Here is a 24,325-nt window from a genome sequence, read left to right on the forward strand (position 1 = left end):
TGCTAAAAGACATCTTTTACAGTCTAAATGTAATTTCAATGGGAAAATTCTTGAATGGAAAATTCTCTTAACATTAATGAATAACTTAAAATAAATATAACTTAAATATACATTATAACCTCTTCAATTAAAATAAATGAACTTGATCATCTATAGAATGATATAACAAACAAAATAATAAAATCAGCAGCAGATATTTTAACTAAGTATACATACCAAAGACAGAATAAGCAGCTGTAAAAGTGGAAATGGAAAACAACATGGAAATTAAAAGGCCTGATGGTGGCGCTAGAGGAAAGGTCAAGAGGTCACCAAGTCAACAGGTTTCTTCCACTTGGGGTCTTGATTGTGAACAACATATTTTATGACAATCCAGCCATTACTTTGAGATATATCTTGTTCTCTGCCTGTGGGCCTCATGTGTGTAGTGATCCAATATCCATAGCCCTGCCATTTAACAGTTATCACTGGCCCTTGCTCAGCCTTACTCACCAAGAGCCCAGCTTCCTTGCTAGCAAAGTCACTGATCAGCTTGTTTTTCAGCATCCTCACTTTGTCTTTCTGTGCACCTTCTCTCATTTGCTCCATCCTCATTGGTTCTGCCAGAACTGTCTTTCACCTCTTCCTCCACACCCTGACAAAACTGTATCACTTGAAGAGATTCCTGGCTCTGTAGAGTACATGACTCATATGACAATATATCCTATAATATAATACTATTTGTAATAACAACCAAAATGTCAGTTACTACCATTCTGTTGAAAAAATTAAACAGCACTGAATCCTGCAGAATAATGACCCAAATTACCTGCAGTAGCGGATCACCACCACTAGATGTCAATAAACGACCATATTTCAGTCTGCATCAAAGCCATGGAGACATTTGAATTTTATTTGATTCCACCTTTATTTAACCAGGTAGGCTAGTTGAGAACAAGTTCTCATTTACAAATGCAACCTGGCCAAGATAAAGCAAAGCAGTGCGACAAACACAAATACCTTGGACATATGACTTGAAGGTATTATTTTAACATTGGCTGTCACTTATACAGACTGAGTCATTCAATGCTTCAAACTGTCCAGCATCCAAAACTACAAGCTGTTTTTGTTTCATATAATGATCATTATCTGGAAAAATATTTTTTGTTTGAATTATTATCATTGAAAAGGACTTAATCTTTAATACTTTTCATAATAATAAAATAAATTCTCACAGACCCCCTGCAATTATGCCAACTGACATGTCATTCAACACAATGCTGCTCACCTTCTTCTTCAGTTGGGAGAGGGGTATGGGGAGACAGGGCTGGTTCAGAGGTATGGGGAGACAGGGCTGGTTCAGGGGGATGGGGAGACAGGGCTGGTTCAGAGGTAAGGGGAGACAGGGCTGGTTCAGAGGTATGGGGAGACAGGGCTGGTTCAGAGGTATGGGGAGACAGGGCTGGTTCAGGGGTATGGGGAGACAGGGCTGGTTCAGGGGTATGGGGGATGGGGAGACAGGACTGGTTCAGGTCAGGGGTATGGGGAGACAGGGCTGGTTCAGGGGGATGGGGAGACAGGGCTGGTTCAGAGGTATGGGGAGACAGGGCTGGTTCAGAGGTATGGGCAGACAGGGCTGGTTCAGAGGTATGGGGAGACAGGGCTGGTTCAGGGGGATGGGGAGACAGGGCTGGTTCAGAGGTATGGGGAGACAGGGCTGGTTCAGAGGTATGGGGAGACAGGGCTGGTTCAGAGGTATGGGGAGACAGGGCTGGTTCAGAGGTATGGGGAGACAGGGCTGGTTCAGAGGTATGGGGAGACAGGGCTGGTTCAGGGGTATGGGGAGACAGGGCTGGTTCAGGGGTATGGGGAGACAGGACTGGTTCAGGGGTATGGGGAGACAGGGCTGGTTCAGGGGTATGGGGAGACAGGGCTGGTTCAGGGGTATGGGGAGACAGGGCTGGTTCAGAGGTATGGGGAGACAGGGCTGGTTCAGAGGTATGGGGAGACAGGGCTGGTTCAGGGGTATGGGGAGACAGGGCTGGTTCAGGGGGATGGGGAGACAGGGCTGGTTCAGGGGTATGGGGAGACAGGGCTGGTTCAGAGGTATGGGGAGACAGGGCTGGTTCAGAGGTATGGGGAGACAGGGCTGGTTCAGAGGTATGGGGAGACAGGGCTGGTTCAGGGGTATGGGGAGACAGGACTGGTTCGGGGGATGGGGAGACAGGGCTGGTTCAGGGGGATGGGGAGACAGGGCTGGTTCAGGGGTATGGGAGACAGGACTGGTTCAGGGGTATGGGGGTGGGTTAGGGACCTCATCAATACAGATACTGTATGTAGAACCATAGTAAAGACCAGTATGGACTATCAATACAGGTACTGTATGTAGAACCATAGTAAAGACCAGTATGGACTATCAATACAGGTACTGTATGTAGAACCATAGTAAAGACCAGTATGGACTATCAATACAGGTACTGTATGTAGAACCATAGTAAAGACCAGTATGGACTATCAATACAGGTACTGTATGTAGAACCATAGTAAAGACCAGTATGGACTATCAATACAGGTACTGTATGTAGAACCATAGTAAAGACCAGTATGGACTATCAATACAGATACTGTATGTAGAACCATAGTAAAGCCCAGTATGGACTATCAATACAGGTACTGTATGTAGAACCATAGTAAAGACCAGTATGGACTATCAATACAAAGTGACCATTTAGAATGAGAACACCCTAATCCCTACGTAGAACACTACTTTAGACCTGGTCAGAAGCACCGTAGTGCACTACGTAGGGAATAGGGAACCATTTGGAACAGAGACAGTAATTCCCCTGAACATCTTCCTCTTCCTCATCTGGTTTCTTGAACAGCCCTTCACTCCTCCCCTCTTCCTCCCCTCCTCCCTTTTCATTCTATTCTATCAGCCACACCACTAGCTCACCTCCACACAATACATTTACAAGTTAAAGACACACCTTGGAATAAATAACAAAGGAAAACTATTAATTGATGAAGTTTAGTGTTTTTTATTATTTCCCATCACCATAAATCATATTTAATCACTGAACAGTAGCAGACCTAACTTCATCTGTTGCTGACTCTGGATAGTGGATTAAAAAGACCATCAATCTCCAATGATATTAAAGTACTATTCTGAACATTACTGATATACTGAGTGGCAAGTCAAGATATCTGCTGGTTTTATTGTTTGGTCAATAGCACCACCTGCTGGACAGGTTTAATGTTGCTGGACTGAGCAGTATGGGAGGATGAAAGATGACACATTTAGGGACGCTTTCCTGGACATCTACATTGAACATACTTTTTAGTCCAGGACTAGGATTAATCTGTGTCTGGGAAACCAGTCCATATAGTTTAGTAGAAAGTAAGTGATACCAGCTTGTAGTGGGCTGACTAGTCCTGAATTGTCCTTTAGTTCCTGGACCATTTTCCATGCAGCTCCAGGTGACAGAGAACACATCAATTAGGACCAACAAGCTGATCAATGATACTGAGGAGAATTACATAGAGACAGAGAACCAACTGAGAAAACATATCAATGGTTCTGAATGACAACCAATATACATCAACACCAGACATCATGATTCATGGAAATGTACAAGATTAAAACATTGCAATTACAAAATTATGAAAACATTGAATTTTAATTCATAACATCTTCTGAAGATCAAATCAGTTAAATCATTGTAGATAAAACAGAGCAGAATGAATCATCACATCTGGGGACCATCACCACCAGCATGACTATTATCTATGTGGACCCTACTACAGTTTAACCAGCTCAGCTATAGACTACACCAGCATGACTAGTATCTATGTGGACCCTACTACAGTTTAACCAGCTCAGCTATAGACTACACCAGCATGACTAGTATCTATGTGGACCCTACAACAGTTTAACCAGCTCAGCTATAGACTACACCAGCATGACTAGTATCTATGTGGACCCTACTACAGTTTAACCAGCTCAGCTATAGACTACACCAGCATGACTAGTATCTATGTGGACCCTACTACAGTTTAACCAGCTCAGCTATAGACTACACCAGCATGACTAGTATCTATGTGGACCCTACTACAGTTTAACCAGCTCAGCTATAGACTACACCAGCATGACTAGTATCTATGTGGACCCTACTACAGTTTAACCAGCTCAGCTATAGACTACACCAGCATGACTAGTATCTATGTGGACCCTACTACAGTTTAACCAGCTCAGCTATAGACTACACCAGCATGACTAGTATCTATGTGGACCCTACTACAGTTTAACCAGCTCAGCTATAGACTACACCAGCATGACTAGTATCTATGTGGACCCTACTACAGTTTAACCAGCTCAGCTATAGACTACACCAGCATGACTAGTATCTATGTGGACCCTACTACAGTTTAACCAGCTCAGCTATAGACTACACCAGCATGACTAGTATCTATGTAGACCCTACTACAGTTTAACCTGCTCAGCTATAGACTACACCAGCATGACTAGTATCTATGTGGACCCTACTACAGTTTAACCAGCTCAGCTATAGACAACACCAGCATGACTAGTATCTATGTGGACCCTACTACAGTTTAACCAGCTCAGCTATAGACTACACCAGCATGACTAGTATCTATGTGGACCCTACTACAGTTTAACCAGCTCAGCTATAGACTACACCAGCATGACTAGTATCTATGTGGACCCTACTACAGTTTAACCAGCTCAGTTATAGACTACACCAGCATGACTAGTATCTATGTGGACCCTACTACAGTTTAACCAGCTCAGCTATAGACTACACCAGCATGACTAGTATCTATGTGGACCCTACTACAGTTTAACCAGCTCAGCTATAGACTACACCAGCATGACTAGTATCTATGTGGACCCTACTACAGTTTAACCAGCTCAGCTATAGACTACACCAGCATGACTAGTATCTATGTGGACCCTACTACAGTTTAACCAGCTCAGCTATAGACTACACCAGCATCACTAGTATCTATGTGGACCCTACTACAGTTTAACCAGCTCAGCTATAGACTACACCAGCATGATTAGTATCTATGTGGAACCTACTACAGTTTAACCAGCTCAGCTATAGACTACACCAGCATGACTAGTATCTATGTGGACCCTACTACAGTTTAACCAGCTCAGCTATAGACAACACAAGCATGACTAGTATCTATGTGGACCCTACTACAGTTTAACCAGCTCAGCTATAGACTACACCAGCATGACTAGTATCTATGTGGACCCTACTACAGTTTAACCAGCTCAGCTATAGACTACACCAGCATGACTAGTATCTATGTGGACCCTACTACAGTTTAACCAGCTCAGCTATAGACTACACCAGCATGACTAGTATCTATGTGGACCCTACTACAGTTTAACCAGCTCAGCTATAGACTACACCAGCATGACTAGTATCTATGTGGACCCTACTACAGTTTAACCAGCTCAGCTATAGACTACACCAGCATGACTAGTATCTATGTGGAACCTACTACAGTTTAACCAGCTCAACCATAGACTACACCAGCATGACTAGTATCTATGTGGACCCTACTACAGTTTAACCAGCTCAGCTATAGACTACACCAGCATGACTAGTATCTATGTGGACCCTACTACAGTTTAACCAGCTCAGCTATAGACTACACCAGCATGACTAGTATCTATGTGGACCCTACTACAGTTTAACCAGCTCAGCTATAGACTACACCAGCATGACTAGTATCTATGTGGACCCTACTACAGTTTAACCAGCTCAGCTATAGACTACACCAGCATGACTAGTATCTATGTGGACCCTACTACAGTTTAACCAGCTCAGCTATAGACTACACCAGCATGACTAGTATCTATGTGGACCCTACTACAGTTTAACCAGCTCAGCAGTACTATTATATAGCCAAAACCCAGGATAGAGGGGCTGAGTGAATGTGGTCTGGACTCTGTGGAGGAGGGTCATTGTGTCAGAGACACTGTAGAAGGACAGAGTACCTGCCTTGTGATCCAGGTACACTCCTACTCTGGAGGACTGAGGGCCTGATACTTTAGTCTCAACATTATTGTGTCTGAAACAATAACCATCACTATAGCACTGTAAACTCCAGGACTTGTTATTGTGTCCAAATCCACCACCTCTCTCTGTTCTGCTGATGTCTTTATATGAGACTGCTGTATAAACATGACCAGTCCACTCCACCTCCCAGTAACAGCGTCCAGACAGACCCTCTCTACACAGAACCTGTAATGTGTTGGTGAATCTGTCTGGATGGTCAGGATATGGTTGGTCTTGGCCTGTATAGGTCACCTTTCTGTTCCCTTCAGACAGAGAGAGGTCTGTGTGTGCTGTGTTTGGGTCCAGTGTGAGCTGACAGGAATCTGGGAGAAGAGCAGAGCAGAGACCAATGAGGGGAGTCAGAACAATAAGTTAAGTCAGATACTGTATCTACCCTGTCTTTGATTAGATCTACTATTGCTATATATTTCTAGAGGGATTGTTAGGAGTGTCAGTAAAAAGAGACTGTTAGTTACTTCACAATAGAGACTCACATTGTAACAACTGTTCTCTGGTCTTGGGCTCTGGAGGCAGTACAACATCCACTATATTCACTACAGACACACAAACACATTGACAGAGAGAGGGAATGTTATCATCAGACCATATTCCACATGTATATGACTAGTAGGGAACTTTCAATGGTCTAAAGTTGATGTTCTTACTGTTTTCAACACACCTGTAGTGGAGATCTTGGTCCATTCTCCTTTAAGGAAGTCTTCTAGTTTCTCTCTCAGTTCAGACACAGTCTTACTCACATCTCCAAAGTACTGAAGAGGACGGACAACGATGCTGGGTAAGTCTGAAGATACACTGATACTGGAGAGAGACTGATAACTCTGGAGACAGAGAGAGAGGGAGAGAGAGAGAGAGAGAGAGAGGGACAGAGAGAGAAAGAGAGAGAGAGAGAGGGACGGACAGAGCGAGAGAGGGACGGACAGAGAGAGAGAGGGACGGACAGAGAGAGAGGGACGGACAGAGACAGGGACAGAGAGAGAGACAGGACAACATAATGATGTAGATGAATAGTTTCACATGAAGTTAATGTCATATCACATGTAACAAGACAGTTTACTTACCTGGAGGAAATGGATGTGATCCTCTGTGTGTGAGAGCTGCTCCAGCTCAGTGCTTCTCTTCCTCAGCTCAGCTATCTCCTGCTTCAGTTGCTCCAGGAGTCCTTCAGCTTGACTCACTTGAGCCTTCTCTTGGGCTCTGATCAGCTCCTTCACCTCAGAGCTCCTTCTCTCAATGGAGCGGATCAGCTCAGTAAAGATCTGATCACTGTCCTCCACTGCTGCCTGTGCAGAGCGCTGTTGAGAGAGAGAGAGAGAGACAGAGAGAGAGAGAGACAGAGAGAGAGAGAGACAGAGAGAGACAGAGAGACAGAGAGAGAGAGAGACAGAGAGAGAGACAGAGATAGACAGGGAGAGAGACAGACAGACAGTCAGACAGAGAGACAGACAGTAGGTTCAGTATCCCCTCTGCCCCTCATTGAGTCAGAACGCTGCTACCCTGATCTCCAGGTCCACCAGACCTTGTCCCCCCTCCTGGACAGGCAGGTACAGAACACCTATTGGTCCTGCTCTACTCTCCTCCCTCCTGGACAGACAGGTACAGAACACCTCTTGGTCCTGCTCTACTCTCCTCCCTCCTGGACAGACAGGTACAGAACACCTCTTGGTCCTGCTCTACTCTCCTCCCTCCTGGACAGACAGGTACAGAACACCTCTTGGTCCTGCTCTACTCTCCTCCCTCCTGAACAGACTGGTACAGAACACCTCTTGGTCCTGCTCTACTCTCCTCCCTCCTGGACAGACAGGTACAGAACACCTCTTGGTCCTGCTCTACTCTCCTCCCTCCTGGTACCCCCTCCAGTAGCCTGCCCCGTAGCAGAGCTAGACCCAGCCTCTGCCCCCTGAGTCCTAGTAGGCTGGACAATAGAACGAGTCCAAACGGCCAAAGAACGTTGTCTGAGCTGGAACACTAGCGAGGCCATAGCAAATGAATTGAAACGAACCTTCACAGATCCTCTTCTGACTGGAATGATCCTTAGAATTCCATTTCCCCTAAATGGCACCAAAAAATGTCTCCCTTTTTATTTGACCACTAAAACCTGTTCTTAGGACGGAACTGGAAAATAACAACTGGTGTAGAAAGTAAACATCCTCGATGGTCCCAAGTGTGTTTATGTCTGCATTACCAGGAAGTAGGAAATAACTGCAACTTCTGACTATTTCTGGTCTAGTGATCGATGACATCAGAGGACGCTGCCCAACCTTTTCAGACACATGGACCATCTTAAACAGTATCATCCACAATGGGGCAAAACTAAACACAACTAATGAGCTAAATTACATTTTCAAAAACTAAAAAATTAATTAGGAATAAAATCTGATTAAAAAAAGTAAGATCCCAAACAAATATTACATCCTATATTACAGAACTGCTTCTCTCTTTTGATGCTTATTTTGTGGTGGACGCATCAAAGTGAACCTCCTATTTGCTACTAAATTCTGGAGATACGTGGCATTTGATGGAGTCTTGTACCTTTGCCAGAAAGGGTCAAACTCCTTCAAAAGCTCCATACATTCTAGAAAGTTCCCTCTATTTGTGCTTCCACTAGATTCATCATTGTCACGGAAACAGAGTCCCTGTCTTCCTAACATTGATGTGACCACAACAATTCTCCTCAGATACTCCCTTCTCTCTGCAATATCACTAGCATGGGCAGATGTTCAAATCTGACCAAGGATCCCATGATTGATAGTTGCCTGGTAGCTTTGCCATGCCACAACACTGTCTCTGTGTGTTTGTGTCATCTCATGTTTGACAAAGATAAACAAAGCTTTTTTCCATTTTTTTGCAGCCATTACTGACAAAATAATCAAATGTAATGTTTTTTGCCAAAACCTCTACATGGAAAGCAGAAAGCTGTGATCAACACTGTCACCTTTTCTACACATGACCTACTGATAACTGTTTTACAACGACTACTGAATGAAAACAACTGAGGATGAAAAGATATGTGTCTGATGTTACATCATCTGTCTCATTTATAGCCTGGCACAGATAGTAAAACTACATTAAATACAACGTTAACTAGATATCATGTGTGTCATTTATAGCCTGGCACAGATAGTAAAACTACATTAAATACAACGTTAACTAGATATCATTTGTGTCATTTATAGCCTGGTACAGATAGTAAAACTACATTAAATACAACGTTAACTAGATATCATCGCCACATAACTTATGTTGAATTTAAAAGACACCGTTAACGTTACCGTTAGCTAGCTCACAACGTCTGTTACACTGTAACTTACCGGCAGCATCACATAAAAACGTATTGGTTAACAAAGCTTTGATTATGACCAAAGTCTATAGTAGTGAAAAGTCTCTCTCTCTATTGTAACTTACCACAAATTGCCATCATAGCCTATCTACATGAATGTGTCCTGTCAGAGTCTTTTCCTCTCCGTTAACCGTTAGCTAGCAGTCTCGAGCCACAGCTGACGTTGACCACAATGAGCTACAAGTAGGACTGACGTCACTACCGGTGCAGCAGCCTCTGCAGCAGCAGCCTCCCCCGGGTCCTAGTGCCCGCCTGGTAACACGGTTAAGATGCGATGGAACGGTTGACGGGAAAACAACAAATCACAGAGAAATATATTGACTGATATATTGAATTGTTTAGGGTAGCTTTGGCTTTGGCTTTAATAAATTCTGAAAATACTTGAAAACCAAAATAAAAAAGAATAGTAGCCCTCCTCAGGAACCACAAAACCCTCACATACCAACTTCTTCTTCTATGATATAATGGCGGTCCACAAACCAACGTTAAAGGGGCATGACACCACTTTTTTATTTTATTATATATATATATTTATTTTTAATTAATTGAACCCTTATTTTACCAGGTAAATTGACTGAGATTCTCATTTACAGCAACAACCTGGGGAATAGTTGCAGGGGAGAGGAGGGGGATGAATGAGCCAATTGTAAACTGGGGATGATTAGGTGACCATGATGGTATGAGGGGTTTGGGAATTTAGCCAGGACACCAGGGTTAACACCCCTACACTCTTACAATGAGTGCCATGGGATCTTTAATGACCTCAGAGAGTCAGGACACCTGCTTAACGTCCCATCCAAAAGACAGCACCCTACACAGGGCAGTGTCCCCAATCACTGCCCTGGGGCATTGGGATATTTTATTAGACCAGAAAAAAGAGTGCCTCCTACTGGCCCTCCAACACCACTTCCAGCAGCATCTGGTCTCCCATCCAGGGACTGACCAGGACCAACCCTGCTTAGCTTCAGAAGCCAGCAGTGGAATGCAGGGTGGTATACAGAACCTACTGTGCTGGAGTGTCCAATCACGGTTTACACCACTCTAAACCAACTTCTAATAGACCCTCCCCCATCCCCCAAATCCCTTCCAAACCCCCCCAACCCCGTCCAACCTCAATGACCCTACACTTCAATCTTTCCCTCTCTTCAACATCCTTACAACAATATAACAACACATGCTCCACCGTTTCATTGACCATACCCTCCAGACACAAACCATTCACATGCTGCCAACCAGATGTAAGGACCAGTTCAATGTACAATGTCCTAAACACAATCGAGTAAACACCACCTCTTCCTTCCTATTCTGACCTTTGATCCTTGGTCCACCGACCTTTAGAGGACATATAAATGTCCCTTGTGCTCAGAGTCCCATCTCTTCTGCCACACATCTATCAAAATGTCTCTGATCTTACATTTGGCCTCACCTCTACCCAGTGGAACATTAATATATATTATATCTTGTTTTAAAGCTCTTTTAGCTAACTGGTCTACAATTTCAATCCCTTCCAGACCTGAATGTGCTGGAACCCAGCAGAATCTCACTACTACACCCATTCTCTAATTTCTCCATAATGACATTGATACCTACAACTGTCCAACCAAAACCACTGCCTTGTCTCCTAGTATATTCCCAACAGTCATCTAGAACAGTAGCAGTGGGATGCTCAACCTCACAGCCTTTCAACCCAATAAGCTAATGACAATTTATTACGCCGTATATCCAAAGGCATCTCACCTGCCTCCACTAGTAAGACACATACAGATGTTGATTTAAATGCACCAATATATATCCTTAAAGCTATATACTGGATTCTGTCCAGCTTCTGAAGACAAGTCTTTGCTGCTGTTCCATAAACTATACACTTGTAATCAATTGTTGTCCTGATCAGAGCTCTATAAATATCCATCAACGATTGTCTGTCAGCACCCCATTCATAACCAGAGACCCACACAACCAACTACCACAAAAGTGATGGAATGAGAGAGAGAGAGACATCGTTACAACACTGTACATAGACATAATATAATGTTTCTTCTTCTTTGGAGTTTAACGGTGGTTGGCATCCAATATGTTGCATTACCGCCCCCAACTGGACTATAATATAAATCTATTTTACTTTGTGACACAAAATGGGAAAATAACATTTAATTTAAAAACACCCTTCCAACCCACTACCCCATTCCACTACTTTGACCCTATCTGCTCCTGCACCATGACAACTAACCCTACACTCATTAAAAACCCACTACCCCATTCCACTACTTTGACCCTATCTGCTCCTGCACCATGCCAACGACCTGGGAGGACGGGACACCACCACTCAACACACCCTGTAACTCTTCTGAAGTCAAATCTCGTATGACCAAATACTTCTCTGGTTCTGAACTCTTCACCACACCTTCTACCTCACTTAACTCTCCCTCATTCATTTCCATTTCACCTCCAGAACTCAGTCTGGCGCACGACTCACTCTGTTTGCACTTGAATTCTAACATTTGATATGTCTCTATTCTTTTGAAAATAAATGTGTAATGTTTTCTGTTCATTCATGATTGTTTATTATCTATTTCACTTGCTTTGGCATAGTAAAGATATGTTTCCCATGCCAATAAATACCTTTGAATTGAATTGAATTGAGAGAGAGCTCCATGTTAATGTATAGGGGACACGAGTCAGTCATGGTTACTCATGGTTATGTGATGAGGTAGCCCCGCCTGCTACTTCTAAATCAGTGTCGGTCCAATAGGGAATGTCCTCTTGGTGTAACGGTCAACATGTTGGTTTCTCCCACGGTAGACCTGGGTTCATATCCCGTCAGTTACATTAAACAGTCTATTCTCTGAACGGGGTCCAGACAGCCTGTTCACAACAGTGGGGTCAGTGGGATTGGATAAGGACCTCTCTCCCTCTCTCTGATTGGAGGAGAGAAGTGAAATGGTGTGTCTCCTCTGGTCAACAATACTCACCTTGAAAGACTCCACAGCCTGTTGGAGCTCCTTCAGCTCCTTCTCTCTCTCCTGGAATCTCTGCTGGACCTTCTGCTGACTCATCCCCAGCTGCCTCTGTGGAGAATCACTCTTCAATGAGCTATCAAGCTTTATTAGTCCAGTAGATCAATAGTATAGTAATGTGACATAGGACCCATAGAGAGGAAGGTCTACAATCTTGAGGAAGTCCCTTTACAATATGATATTATGTTGCTATGTGAATGATTATAGTTTTTATGGTAGGCCTACATGTATCAAGGGGTTGAGACTGAACTTTGGACTCATTAAAGGCCATTCAGAATGATAATAGTGTTTGACTTTAGAAAATGGTGATACATTTGGAGAATCTGGGTTAACATATCTATATACTCAAGGTTTGTGTTCATATTTGTGGATCCATTTCATTTGAATTCTCTCATATTCAAACAGATTTAGTTCCTACTGTATCTTTAATTCTTTGTTTATCAGACAGTCACCAACAAGTTGTTCTGGTCTTACCTGTTTCTCAGTCCTCTCTGCTGCAGCTGACACTGTATCATGGCCTTTATGTTCATCCATTGTACACAGATAACAGATACACTGCTGATCGGTACGACAGTAAACCTCCAGCAGTTTGTCATGATGAGAGCAGATCTTCTCCTGTAGTTGTGCGGTGGCTTTGACCAGCTTGTGCTTCTTGAAAGCAGGAGATTCATAGTGAGGTTGGAGGTGAGTCTCACAGTAAGAGGCCAGACACGCCAGACAGGACATGAGGGCTTTCTGCTTTCTGGTCCCAGTGCAGAAATCACACGCCACATCTCCAGGTCCAGCATAGCACAGAGCAGGAGGGGGAGCAGCCTGGAGTCCTGTCTTCCTCAGTTTCTCCACCAGCTCAGCCAACATGTTATTTTTCCTCAGATTAGGCCTTGGAGTGAAGGTCTCTCTGCACTGAGGACAGCTATAGACCCCTTTCAGAACATCCTGATCCCAGCAGCCCTCAATACAGCTCCTACAGTAACTGTGTCCACAGACAGTAGTGACCGGCTCCTTCAGTAGATCCAGACAGACAGAACAACAGAACTGGTCCTGGTCCAGCAGAACTCCCTGCTGAGCCATTTTGACGGTTGTTCACTCTCACACAGACAGACGACAGAGAGAATCAGATCAGTTTCGTTTCCACAGAAGAGAGTTCGTGAAGGGGAGGGACTTCCTGATTCTGCCAGAGGGCTGGGGTTAGAGGGAGGGAAGGAGTGAGCGAGAGAGGGAGGGGTTAGAGGAAGGGAGGGAGAGAGAGAAAACTGCAGGCAAAGTTGAGAAGGAGACAAATATTTTAGTTCCCAGGTTAGGACCCTTAATATGGAATAAATGAAATAGAGTGGTTAGAATATATAAAGGGTAACAGTTTCTATGAAGTACATATCTATAATGCTTTTAATGAATGTTGTAATGTCTTAAACTGATATGCTGTGATACTAACTATAAGCGTCCATAATAACTCATACGTGGTTGTAAAACTGTACAATGTGTTCTAGATAATTAGCTACAATGGGGGGAGGGGGACTTGAAATGGATACAATGTACTGTAGGTGAAATGAATACTGGATGTATAGACTGATCATTGAGAATGATGTAACTCTTTACATTACAGTGGGTTTATTGGTGTGTAATTGGTCCTGTTAGTACAGTGGTGTAACAGGTACTGTGATGCCTCATTCTTCCACTGTACCAGCAGCAGTAACCCTAACCAGTAATAAGGCTACTGTCATGGAAAGTGGTACAGCAAATATAAAGTAAGGATTTATACATGTCATCTAGGATATACTGTATGTAATGATATGTCTCTGTCTTCTAGATGGTGTTCTATACTGTATGTAATGATATGTCTTCTAGATGGTGTTCTATACTGTATGTAATGATATGTCTTCTAGATTGTGTTCTATACTGTATGTAATGATATGTCTCTGTCTTCTAGATGGTGTTCTATACTGTATGTGATGATATGTCTCTGTCTTCTAGATGGTGTTCTATACTGTATGTAATGATATGTCTTTGTCTTCTAGATGGTGTTCTATACTGTATGTAATGATATGTCTTCTAGATGGTGTTCTATACTGTATGTGATGACATGTCTCTGAGCTTCGTGAACGGAAAGGCACTGGAGCAACGAACCGCCCTTGCTGTCTCTGCCTGGCCTGTTCCCCTCTCTCCACTGGGATTCTCTGCCTCTAACCCTATTACAGGGGCGGAGTCACTGATGTGATCTTCCTGTCCGGGTTGATGCCCCCCCTTGGGTTGTGCCGTGGGGGAGATCTTTGTGGGCTATACTCTGCCTTGTCTCAGGGTGATAAGTTGGTGGTTGAAGATATCCCTCTAGTGGTGTGGGGGCTGTGCTTTGGCAAAGTGGGTGGGGTTATATCCTTCCTGTTTGGTCCTGTCTGGGGGTATCATCGGATGGGGTCACAGTGTCTCCTGACCCCTCCTGTCTCAGTCTCTAGTATTTATGCTGCAGTAGTTTATGTGTCGGGGGGGCTAGGGTCAGTCTGTTATATCTGGAGTATTTCCCCTGTCTTATCCGGTGTCCTGTGTGAATTCAAGTATGCTCTCTCTCTCTCTCTCTCTCTCTCTCTCTCTCTCTCTCTCTCTCTCGGAGGACCTGAGCCCTAGATCCATGCCTCAGTACTACCTGGCATGATGACTCCTTGCTGTCCCCAGTCCACCTGGCCATGCTGCTGCTCCAGTTTCAACTGTTCTGCCTGCGGCTATGGAACCCTGACCTGTTCACCAGACGTGCTACCTGTCCCAGACCTGCTGTTTTCAACTCTCTAGAGACAGCAGGAGCGGTAGAGATACTCTTTATGATCGGCTATGAAAGCCAACTGACATTTACTCCTGAGGTGCTGACCTGTTGCACCCTCTACAACCACTGTGAATTTAATTATTTGACCATGCTGGTCATCTATGAACATTTGAAAATCTTGGCCATGTTCTGTTATAATCTCCACCCGGCACAGCCAGAAGAGGACTGGCCACCCCTCATAGCCTGGTTCCTCTCTAGGTTTCTTCCTAGGTTTAGGCCTTTCTAGGGAGTTTTTCCCAGCCACCGTGCTTCTACACCTGCATTGCTTGCTGTTTGGGGTTTTAGGCTGGGTTTCTATACAGCACTTTGTGACATCAGCTGATGTAAGAAGGGCTTTATAAATACATTTGATTGATTGATTTTTGATATTTTTCAATCATTTCATCCAAACTGCTCGCGCGCATCTGCCAGGCGCTAAAATAGAACTTGGTTCTATTTTTTTGATGCGCTGCAAGTCCCGCCTCTCCCATCTCCTCATTGGTTATTAGGAGCATATGTGGGTGATTGGAAGATGAACTGAGGTCCACACTCCAGTTCAGTTGGTGGTGGTATTGCACCTTAAAGTTGGTTGCCAACTGACACACATAAAGTCCACAGAAGAAGAAGACGAGATTACTAGAAACTAAATTTCCCCCGTTTATCTGTGGGTTAATTGTCAGAGAAGGGAACAAGATTTTGTGTGACTCAAAATGGGTCAAAATTCTACAAAAGATCCAGGAAAAAAAGGATCTTGTTTTCAAGTAAAATAACAAACTGTTTATATCCCAGGACAAATGAGATAGCAACAGCAATCTAGCTAGCTAAATAGGACAAATGAGCTAGCAACAGCAAGCTAGCGAGCTAAATAGGACAAATGAGCTAGCAACAGCAAGCTAGCGAGCTAAATAGGACAAATGAGCTAGCAACAGCAAGCTAGCTAGCTAAATAGGACACATGAGCTAGCAACAGCAAGCTAGCTAGCTAAATATGACAAATGAGCTAGCAACAGCAATCTAGCTAGCTAAATAGGACAAATGAGCTAGCAACAGCAAGCTAGCTAGCTAAATATCCATGAACCGTTTCATGTGTTTCGACCTGTTCCCAAATTAATATAGTTGGTTAAGAGTTCGTTTTGATATTTCAGCCTGCATGTCCTGATCATGTCTGGTGTGGATGGACAAAATCAACATCCCGGTGTAGACAGCATGTTAGGCATACGGTTATCAGTGTGGTTAGGTTTAAAATCACGTTTTAAGAAGAGAAATTGTTACGGTCTATTTATTGCCTCACCTCCCTAATCTTACTTCATTTGCACACACTGTATATAGACTTTTCTATTGTGTTATTGACTTGGTTCAAATACTAACACACATTCAGTTAATGGCTTAGTGATTACGGTAGTTGAACAGTTGGGTGTGTACTGGCTGGAATAATGAGCCTGTACACCCAGTAGGACCAGGAATGAAGAACGGTAGTGTAAACTGTAACTGTAACTGTAAACCTATGAGCCCACTGGCCCCGATGCCCTGTTTCCTAGGTTGAAGAATGTATGGTATTCTAGCCTTTAACTCACTGACTATCACACTGGGGTTTTTAGTGTATAAAAACAGAACTTGAAGTAGAAGCTCAGGAAAGACAGGAAGCAGTGAAACCATCGTCCAATCAGAGTTATACGTTCAGAAAAGAGAAATGGTGGTGAAATCTCAACTCTGAATCCTGCTCTGGGTCACTCTGGGAACTCTATGGGTTCAGAATCTACTAGATGGTGAGTTATCAGACTCCTGGTCTGGGTCACTCTGGGAACTCTATGGGTTCAGAATCTACTAGATGGTGAGTTATCAGACTCCTGGTCTGGGTCACTCTGGGAACTCTATGGGTTCAGAATCTACTAGATGGTGAGTTATCAGACTCCTGGTCTGGGTCACTCTGGGAACTCTATGGGTTCAGAATCTACTAGATGGTGAGTTATCAGACTCCTGGTCTGGGTCACTCTGGGAACTCTATGGGTTCAGAATCTACTAGATGGTGAGTTATCAGACTCCTCGTCTGGGTCACTCTGGGAACTCTATGGGTTCAGAATCTACTAGATGGTGAGTTATCAGACTCCTCGTCTGGGTCACTCTGGGAACTCTATGGGTTCAGAATCTACTAGATGGTGAGTTATCAGACTCATTTATAGTTAGTGTTATTGTCTTTAGATATTTTAAATATTCTGTGTCTTGAATGCCTTGAGTAGATATCCAGTAACATAATTAGTATGTTATATAATGTGATAGAATACCACAACAGGTTCTGAGTGGAAGTTCATTTCCATAATTAGTATGTTATATAATGTGATAGAATACCACAACAGGTTCTGAGTGGAAGTTGAGTTTGACAATCTTTATCAATATGTAAATGTTCATATGCAATGGTCCTGAGTGGATCAATATTGTTTTTCTCATAATGAATCATTTAAAAGGAACAACATTTTTTCTCTCTCAGACGTGTCTGGTGCCGTACATGGCGATCTACCTACCCAGGGCCAATCCCTCAGTGATGCCAACCTGATGTTTGAGGTTACACTTCTATTAGGCTGGTCCCAGATCAGTTTGGGATGTCTTACTGACAACGACCATCAAAGTCAGCAAGAAAACACAAACAGGTCTGGGACCAGGCTACACTTTAATGGGCATGTTGTCATAAACTCTTTATTGTTCCTCCGCTCACCCATATCAGCTCACTCCTAAACTTCTTTCTTATACATATGTTATTATCGACCCACATTTCACCTCTGGCCTGCTCGCCTCCCTACCTCTGAGGAAGTACAGTTCCCGCTCAGCCCAGTCAAAACTGTTCGCTGCTCTGGCACCCCAATGGTGGAACAAACTCCCCCACGACGCCAGGTCAGCGGAATCAATCACCACCTTCCGGAGACACCTGAAACCCCACCTCTTTAAGGAATACCTAGGATAGGATAAAGTAATCCTTCTACCCCCCCCCCCCCCCCCCCCCTTAGATTTAGATGCACTATTGTAAAGTGGTTGTTCCACTGGACATCATAAGGTGAATGCACCAACTTGTAAGTCGCTCTGGATAAGAGCGTCTGCTAAATGACTTAAATGTAAATGTAAATGTAAAATTTGTCAAAATTCTACAAAAGATCTTGTTTTCAAGTAAAATAACAAACCAATTTTTATATCCCAGGACAAATGACCTAGCAACAGCAAGATAGCTAGCTAAATAGGACAAATGAGCTAGCAACAGCAAGCTAGCTAGCTAAATAGGACAAATGAGCTAGCAACAGCAAGCTAGCTAGCTAAATACGGATGACGGATCACCACCTCAAGCTGAACCTCGGCAAGACGGAGCTGCTCTTCCTCCCGGGGAAGGACTGCCCGTTCCATGATCTCGCCATCACGGTTGACACGGTCCATTGTGTCCTCCTCCCAGAGCGCTAAGAACCTTGGCGTGATCCTGGACAACACCCTGTCGTTCTCAACTAACATCAAGGCGGTGACCCGTTCCTGTAGGTTCATGCTCTACAACATCCGCAGAGTACGACCCTGCCTCACACAGGAAGCGGCGCAGGTCCTAATCCAGGCACTTGTCATCTCCCGTCTGGATTACTGCAACTCGCTGTTGGCTGGGCTCCCTGCCTGTGCCATTAAACCCCTACAACTCATCCAGAACGCCGCAGCCCGTCTGGTGTTCAACCTTCCCAAGTTCTCTCACGTCACCCCGCTCCTCCGCTCTCTCCACTGGCTTCCAGTTGAAGCTCGCATCCGCTACAAGACCATGGTGCTTGCCTACGGAGCTGTGAGGGGAACGGCACCTCAGTACCTTCAGGCTCTGATCAGGCCCTACACCCAAACAAGGGCACTGCGTTCATCCACCTCTGGCCTGCTCGCCTCCCTACCACTGAGGAAGTACAGTTCCCGCTCAGCCCAGTCAAAACTGTTCGCTGCTCTGGCCCCCCAATGGTGGAACAAACTCCCTCACGACGCCAGGACAGCGGAGTCAATCACCACCTTCCGGAGACACCTGAAACCCCACCTCTTTAAGGAATACCTAGGATAGGATAAAGTAATCCTTCTGACCCCCCCCTTAAAAGATTTAGATGCACTATTGTAAAGTGGCTGTTCCACTGGATGTCATAAGGTGATTGCACCAATTTGTAAGTCGCTCTGGATAAGAGCGTCCTAAATGACTTAAATGTAAATGTAAATAGGACAAATGAGCTAGCAACAGCAAGCAAGCTAGCTAAATAGGACAAATGAGCTAGCAACAGCAATCTAGCGAGCTAAATAGGACAAATGAGCTAGCAACAGCAAGCTAGCTAGCTAAATAGGACAAATGAGCTAGCAACAGCAAGCTAGCTAGCTAAATAGGACAAATGAGCTAGCAACAGCAATCTAGCGAGCTAAATAGGACAAATGAGCTAGCAACAGCAAGCTAGCTAGCTAAATATCCATGAACCGTTTCATGTGTTTTGACCTGTTCCCAAATTAATATAGTTGGTTAAGAGTTTGTTTTTATATTTCAGCCTGCATGTCCTGATCATGTCTGGTGTGGATTGACAAAATCAACATCCCGGTATAGCCAGCATGTTAGGCATACGCTTATTAGTGTGGTTAGGTTTAAAATCACGTTTTAAGAAGAGAAATTGTATAATTAGGCGATGTTTATCACTTTGTGGCTGTGGTAACTAGTGACGACCCAGCTCAGCTGATGCTGCCAGTGAATCTGTGGTGCTGTCACTAAATCACTGAAGCTGGAGACTCATATCTCCCTCACTAACTTGAAGCATCAGCTATCAGAGCAGCTTACAGATCATTGCACCTGTACATAGCCCATCTGTAAATAGCCCATCCAACTACCTCATCCCAATTTTGTTATTTATTTTATTTATATGTATTTTTTTTTCATTCTCCTTTGCACTCCAGTGTCTCTACTTGCCTATTCCTCTTCTGCACATCTACCACTCCAGTGTTTATTTGCTAAATTGTAATTATTTCGCCACTACGGCCTATTTATTGCCTCACCTCCCTAATCTTACTTCATTTGCACACACTGTATATAGACGTTTCTATTGTGTTATTGAATTGGTTCAAATACTAACACACATTCAGTTAATGGCTTAGTGATTACGGTAGTTGAACAGTTGGGTGTGTACTGGCTGGAATAATGAGCCTGTACACCCAGTAGGACCAGGAATGAAGAACGGTAGTGTAAACTGGAACTGTAACTGTAAACCTATGAGCCAACTGGCCCTGATGCCCTGTTTCCTAGGTTGAAGAATGTATGGCATTCTAGCCTTTAACTCACTGACTATCACACTGGGGTTTTTAGTGTATAAAAACAGAACTTGAAGTAGAAGCTCAGGAAAGACAGGAGGCAGTGAAACCATCGTCCAATCAGAGAGACAGGAGGCAAATAAACCATCGTCCAATCAGAGAGACAGGAGGCAAAGAAACCATCGTCCAATCAGAGAGACAGGAGGCAGTGAAACCATCGCGCAATCAGAGTTATACGTTCAGAAAAGAGAAATGGTGGTGAAATCTCAACTCTGAATCCTGCTCTGGGAACTCTAATCAGAGTTCACAAAAGAGAAATGGTGAGAACATCTCAACTTGGAATCTGGGAACTCTATGGGTTCAGAATCTACTAGATGGTGAGTTATCAGACTCCTGGTCTGGGTCACTCTGGGAACTCTATGGGTTCAGAATCTACTAGATGGTGAGTTATCAGACTCATTTATAGTTAGTGTTATTGTCTTTAGATATTTTAAATATTCTGTGTCTTGAATGCCTGGAGTAGATATCCAGTTACATAATTAGTATGTTATATAATGTGATAGAATACCACAACAGGTTCTGAGTGGAAGTCCAGTTACATAATTAGTATGTTATATAATGTGATAGAATACCACAACAGGTTCTGAGTGGAAGTCCAGTTACATAATTAGTATGTTATATAATGTGATAGAATACCACTACAGGTTCTGAGTGGAAGTCCAGTTACATAATTAGTATGTTATATAATGTGATAGAATACCACAACAGGTTCTGAGTGGAAGTCCAGTTACATAATTAGTATGTTATATAATGTGATAGAATACCACAACAGGTTCTGAGTGGAAGTCCAGTTACATAATTAGTATGTTATATAATGTGATAGAATACCACAACAGGTTCTGAGTGGAAGTCCAGTTACATAATTAGTATGTTATATAATGTGATAGAATACCACAACAGGTTCTGAGTGGAAGTCCAGTTACATAATTAGTATGTTATATCATGTGATAGAATACCACAACAGGTTCTGAGTGGAAGTCCAGTTACATAATTAGTATGTTATATAATGTGATAGAATACCACAACAGGTTCTGAGTGGAAGTCCAGTTACATAATTAGTATGTTATATAATGTGATAGAATACCACAACAGGTTCTGAGTGGAAGTCCAGTTACATAATTAGTATGTTATATAATGTGATAGAATACCACAACAGGTTCTGAGTGGAAGTCCAGTTACATAATTAGTATGTTATATAATGTGATAGAATACCACAACAGGTTCTGAGTGGAAGTCCAGTTACATAATTAGTATGTTATATAATGTGATAGAATACCACAACAGGTTCTGAGTGGAAGTTCAGTTTGACAATCTTTATCAATATGTAAATGTTCATATGCAATGGTCCTGAGTGGAACAACATTTTTTTCTCATAATGAATCATTTAAAAGGAACAACATTTTTTCTCTCTCAGACGTGTCTGGTGCCGTACATGGCGATTTTCCTACCCAGGGCCAATCCCTCAGTGATGCCAACCTGATGTTACACTTCTATTAGCCTGGTCCCAGATCAGTTTGGGATGTCTTACTGACAACGACCATCAAAGTCAACAAGAAAACACAAACAGGTCTGGGACCAGGCTACACTTTAATGGACATGTTGTCAAACTCTTTGTTTTTCCTCCGCTCACCCATATCAGCTCACTCCTAAACTTCTTTCTTATACATATGTTATTATCTACCCACATTTCACTGATCGTTAGTTTCTTTCCTCTCCATATAGTTCTTGTTGGGTGGAGTAGAGATCGACAAAGACAACAACATCATCTTGCTGGACCTGGAGATGTCATCTATGAGGCAGGGACGGACCTTCCTGGCTCGCATCAACCACAACATCCCCAAGATCCTCTCTTCCATGGAGCAGATGGTGAAGGACCTGGAGATGGCATCTATGAGGCAGGGACGGGCCTTCCTGGCTCGCATCAACCACAACATCCCCAAGACCCTCTCTTCCATGGAGCAGATGGTGAAGGACCTGGAGATGGCATCTATGAGGCAGGGACGGGCCTTCCTGGCTCGCATCAACCACAACATCCCCAAGACCCTCTCTTCCATGGAGCAGATGGTGAAGGACCTGGAGATGGCATCTATGAGGCAGGGACGGGCCTTCCTGGCTCTCATCAACCACAACATCCCCAAGACCCTCTCTTCCATGGAGCAGATGGTGAAGGACCTGGAGGACCAGAGAGGGGCTATCCCTCTGGCTGCACCCCACTTTGAGAGCCTCATCCTGGGCATAGTTTACTCTGCCCACCAGGCCAAGCTCCAGGAGAGAGAGGAGGACCAGGAGAAATGGGGAGAGGTGCTGAAACGTTTAGCTAATGTTACAGTCAACGAACTGCGTAGACCGGAAGCCATCACAACATGTTTTAATAAAGTATGAACTGTTTATAAAACGTAACAATTTATCACCAGAAACATATTATATAGGTATTTTAAGCATCTGAAACACAAGATATGTCTTTTCAGTGTTGTAAGACATATTTGAAACATCTGTGGATGTTATGTTGTGTGGAGTCAAAGTCACGATTGTCCCTGTTTATAACAATGGGAATGGAACATTTTCATTAAAACACATGATTTGAACAAGACAAAGGTAACAGATTACAAATGCATACAGGTAACTGACTAAATAAAATAAACACTTGAGTAAGTGAGCGACTCAGCAAAAAAAAAGAAACGTCTCTTTTTCAGGACCCTGTCTTTCAAAGATAATTTGTAAAAATCGAAAATAACTTCACAGATCTGTATTGTAAAGGGTTTAAACACTGTTTCCCATGCTTGTTCAATGAACCATAAACAATTAATGAACATGCACCTGTGGAACGGTCGTTAAGACACTAACATTGAGCACGTCTGGGACCTGTTGGATCGGAGGGTGAGGGCTAGGGCCATTCCCCTCAGAAATGTCTGGGAACTTGCAGGTACCTTGGTGGAAGAGTGGGGTAACATATCACAGCAAGAACTGGAAAATCTGGTGCAGTCCATGAGGAGGAGATGCACTGCAGTACTTAATGCAGCTGGTGGCCACACCAGATACTGACTGTTACTTTTGATTTTGACCCCCCCTTTGTTCAGGGACACATTATTCCATTTCTGTTAGTCACATGTTGTCACGCCCTGACCTTAGTTATCTTTGTTTTCTTTATTATTTTGGTTAGGTCAGGGTGTGACATGGGGGATGTATGTGTTTTGTCTTGTCTAGGGGTTTTGTATGTTTATGGGGTGTTTACTAGTCTAGGTGTTTGTATGTCTATGGTTGCCTAGATTGGTTCTCAATTAGAGGCAGATGTTTATCGTTGTCTCTGATTGGGAACCATATTTAGGCAGCCATATTCCGTTGGGTATTTTGTGGGTTATTGTCTATGTATTTGTTGCTTGTGTCTGCACTTTATATATATAGCTTTATGTTCGCTTTGTTGTTTTGATTAGTTTGTTTAAGTGTTTCTTTGTTTCGTTATTAATAAATAGAAGAATTTATTCGTATCACGCTGCCCCTTGGTCCTCCTCTCTTCATCCAAACGACCAACGTGACACATGTCTTTGGAACTTGTTCAGTTTATGTCTCAGTTGTTGAATCTTGTTCATACAAATATTTACACATGTTAAGTTTGCTGCAAATAAACGCAGTTGACAGAGAAAGGACGTTTCTTTTTTTGCTGAGTTCATATTGAAACCAGTTGCTTCCACATAGGTGTGGTTCCTGAGTTAATTCAACAATTAACATCCCATCATGCTCAGGGTTATGTGTAA

General features: G+C 43.3%; 2 protein-coding genes and 1 long non-coding RNA gene across 3 annotated transcripts in view; 2 read left to right on the forward strand and 1 right to left on the reverse strand.

Annotated features, from left to right (window-relative positions):
- LOC120035715 overlaps nucleotides 1-23,299 on the forward strand; it is a 34,090-nt gene extending 10,791 nt beyond the window's left edge. Inside the window, exons 4-5 of the mRNA XM_038982281.1 lie at nucleotides 22,356-22,637; nucleotides 22,737-23,299. Of these exons, the coding sequence (XP_038838209.1) occupies nucleotides 22,356-22,637; nucleotides 22,737-22,955 (501 nt within the window). The 3' untranslated portion in view covers nucleotides 22,956-23,299. The remainder of the gene's footprint in view (nucleotides 1-22,355; nucleotides 22,638-22,736) is intronic.
- Nucleotides 5,814-13,593, reverse strand: LOC120035704 (tripartite motif-containing protein 16-like). The gene is made up of 6 exons (XM_038982265.1): nucleotides 12,921-13,593; nucleotides 12,402-12,497; nucleotides 7,154-7,387; nucleotides 6,754-6,913; nucleotides 6,569-6,628; nucleotides 5,814-6,397 (listed from the first exon to the last, which is right to left on the reverse strand). The coding sequence occupies exons 1-6, from the start codon at nucleotides 13,515-13,517 to the stop codon at nucleotides 5,886-5,888; spliced, it is 1,659 nt and encodes a 552-aa protein (XP_038838193.1). The 5' UTR covers nucleotides 13,518-13,593; the 3' UTR covers nucleotides 5,814-5,885.
- On the forward strand, nucleotides 20,336-22,358 carry LOC120035733. Its single transcript, XR_005474267.1, has 3 exons — nucleotides 20,336-20,955; nucleotides 21,988-22,140; nucleotides 22,296-22,358. It is a non-coding gene; the product is annotated as an uncharacterized LOC120035733 (long non-coding RNA).
- Nucleotides 23,300-24,325: the final 1,026 nt, after the last annotated feature.

This window comes from Salvelinus namaycush, unplaced genomic scaffold, assembly GCF_016432855.1.
Source record: "Salvelinus namaycush isolate Seneca unplaced genomic scaffold, SaNama_1.0 Scaffold11, whole genome shotgun sequence".
Lineage (NCBI taxonomy): Eukaryota > Metazoa > Chordata > Actinopteri > Salmoniformes > Salmonidae > Salvelinus > Salvelinus namaycush.

Bases quoted from the DNA above. Each gene is read 5' to 3' on its own strand.
- LOC120035704 (XM_038982265.1), bottom strand. From the start codon at position 13,517: ATGGCTCAGCAGGGAGTTCTGCTGGACCAGGACCAGTTCTGTTGTTCT. The intron at 12,498-12,920 runs GTAAGACCAGAA...GATTCTCCACAG, and splicing joins CAGAGAGGACTGAGAAACAG to AGGCAGCTGGGGATGAGTCA. The intron at 6,629-6,753 runs GTGTGTTGAAAA...GTGTGTCTGTAG, and splicing joins GACCAAGATCTCCACTACAG to TGAATATAGTGGATGTTGTA.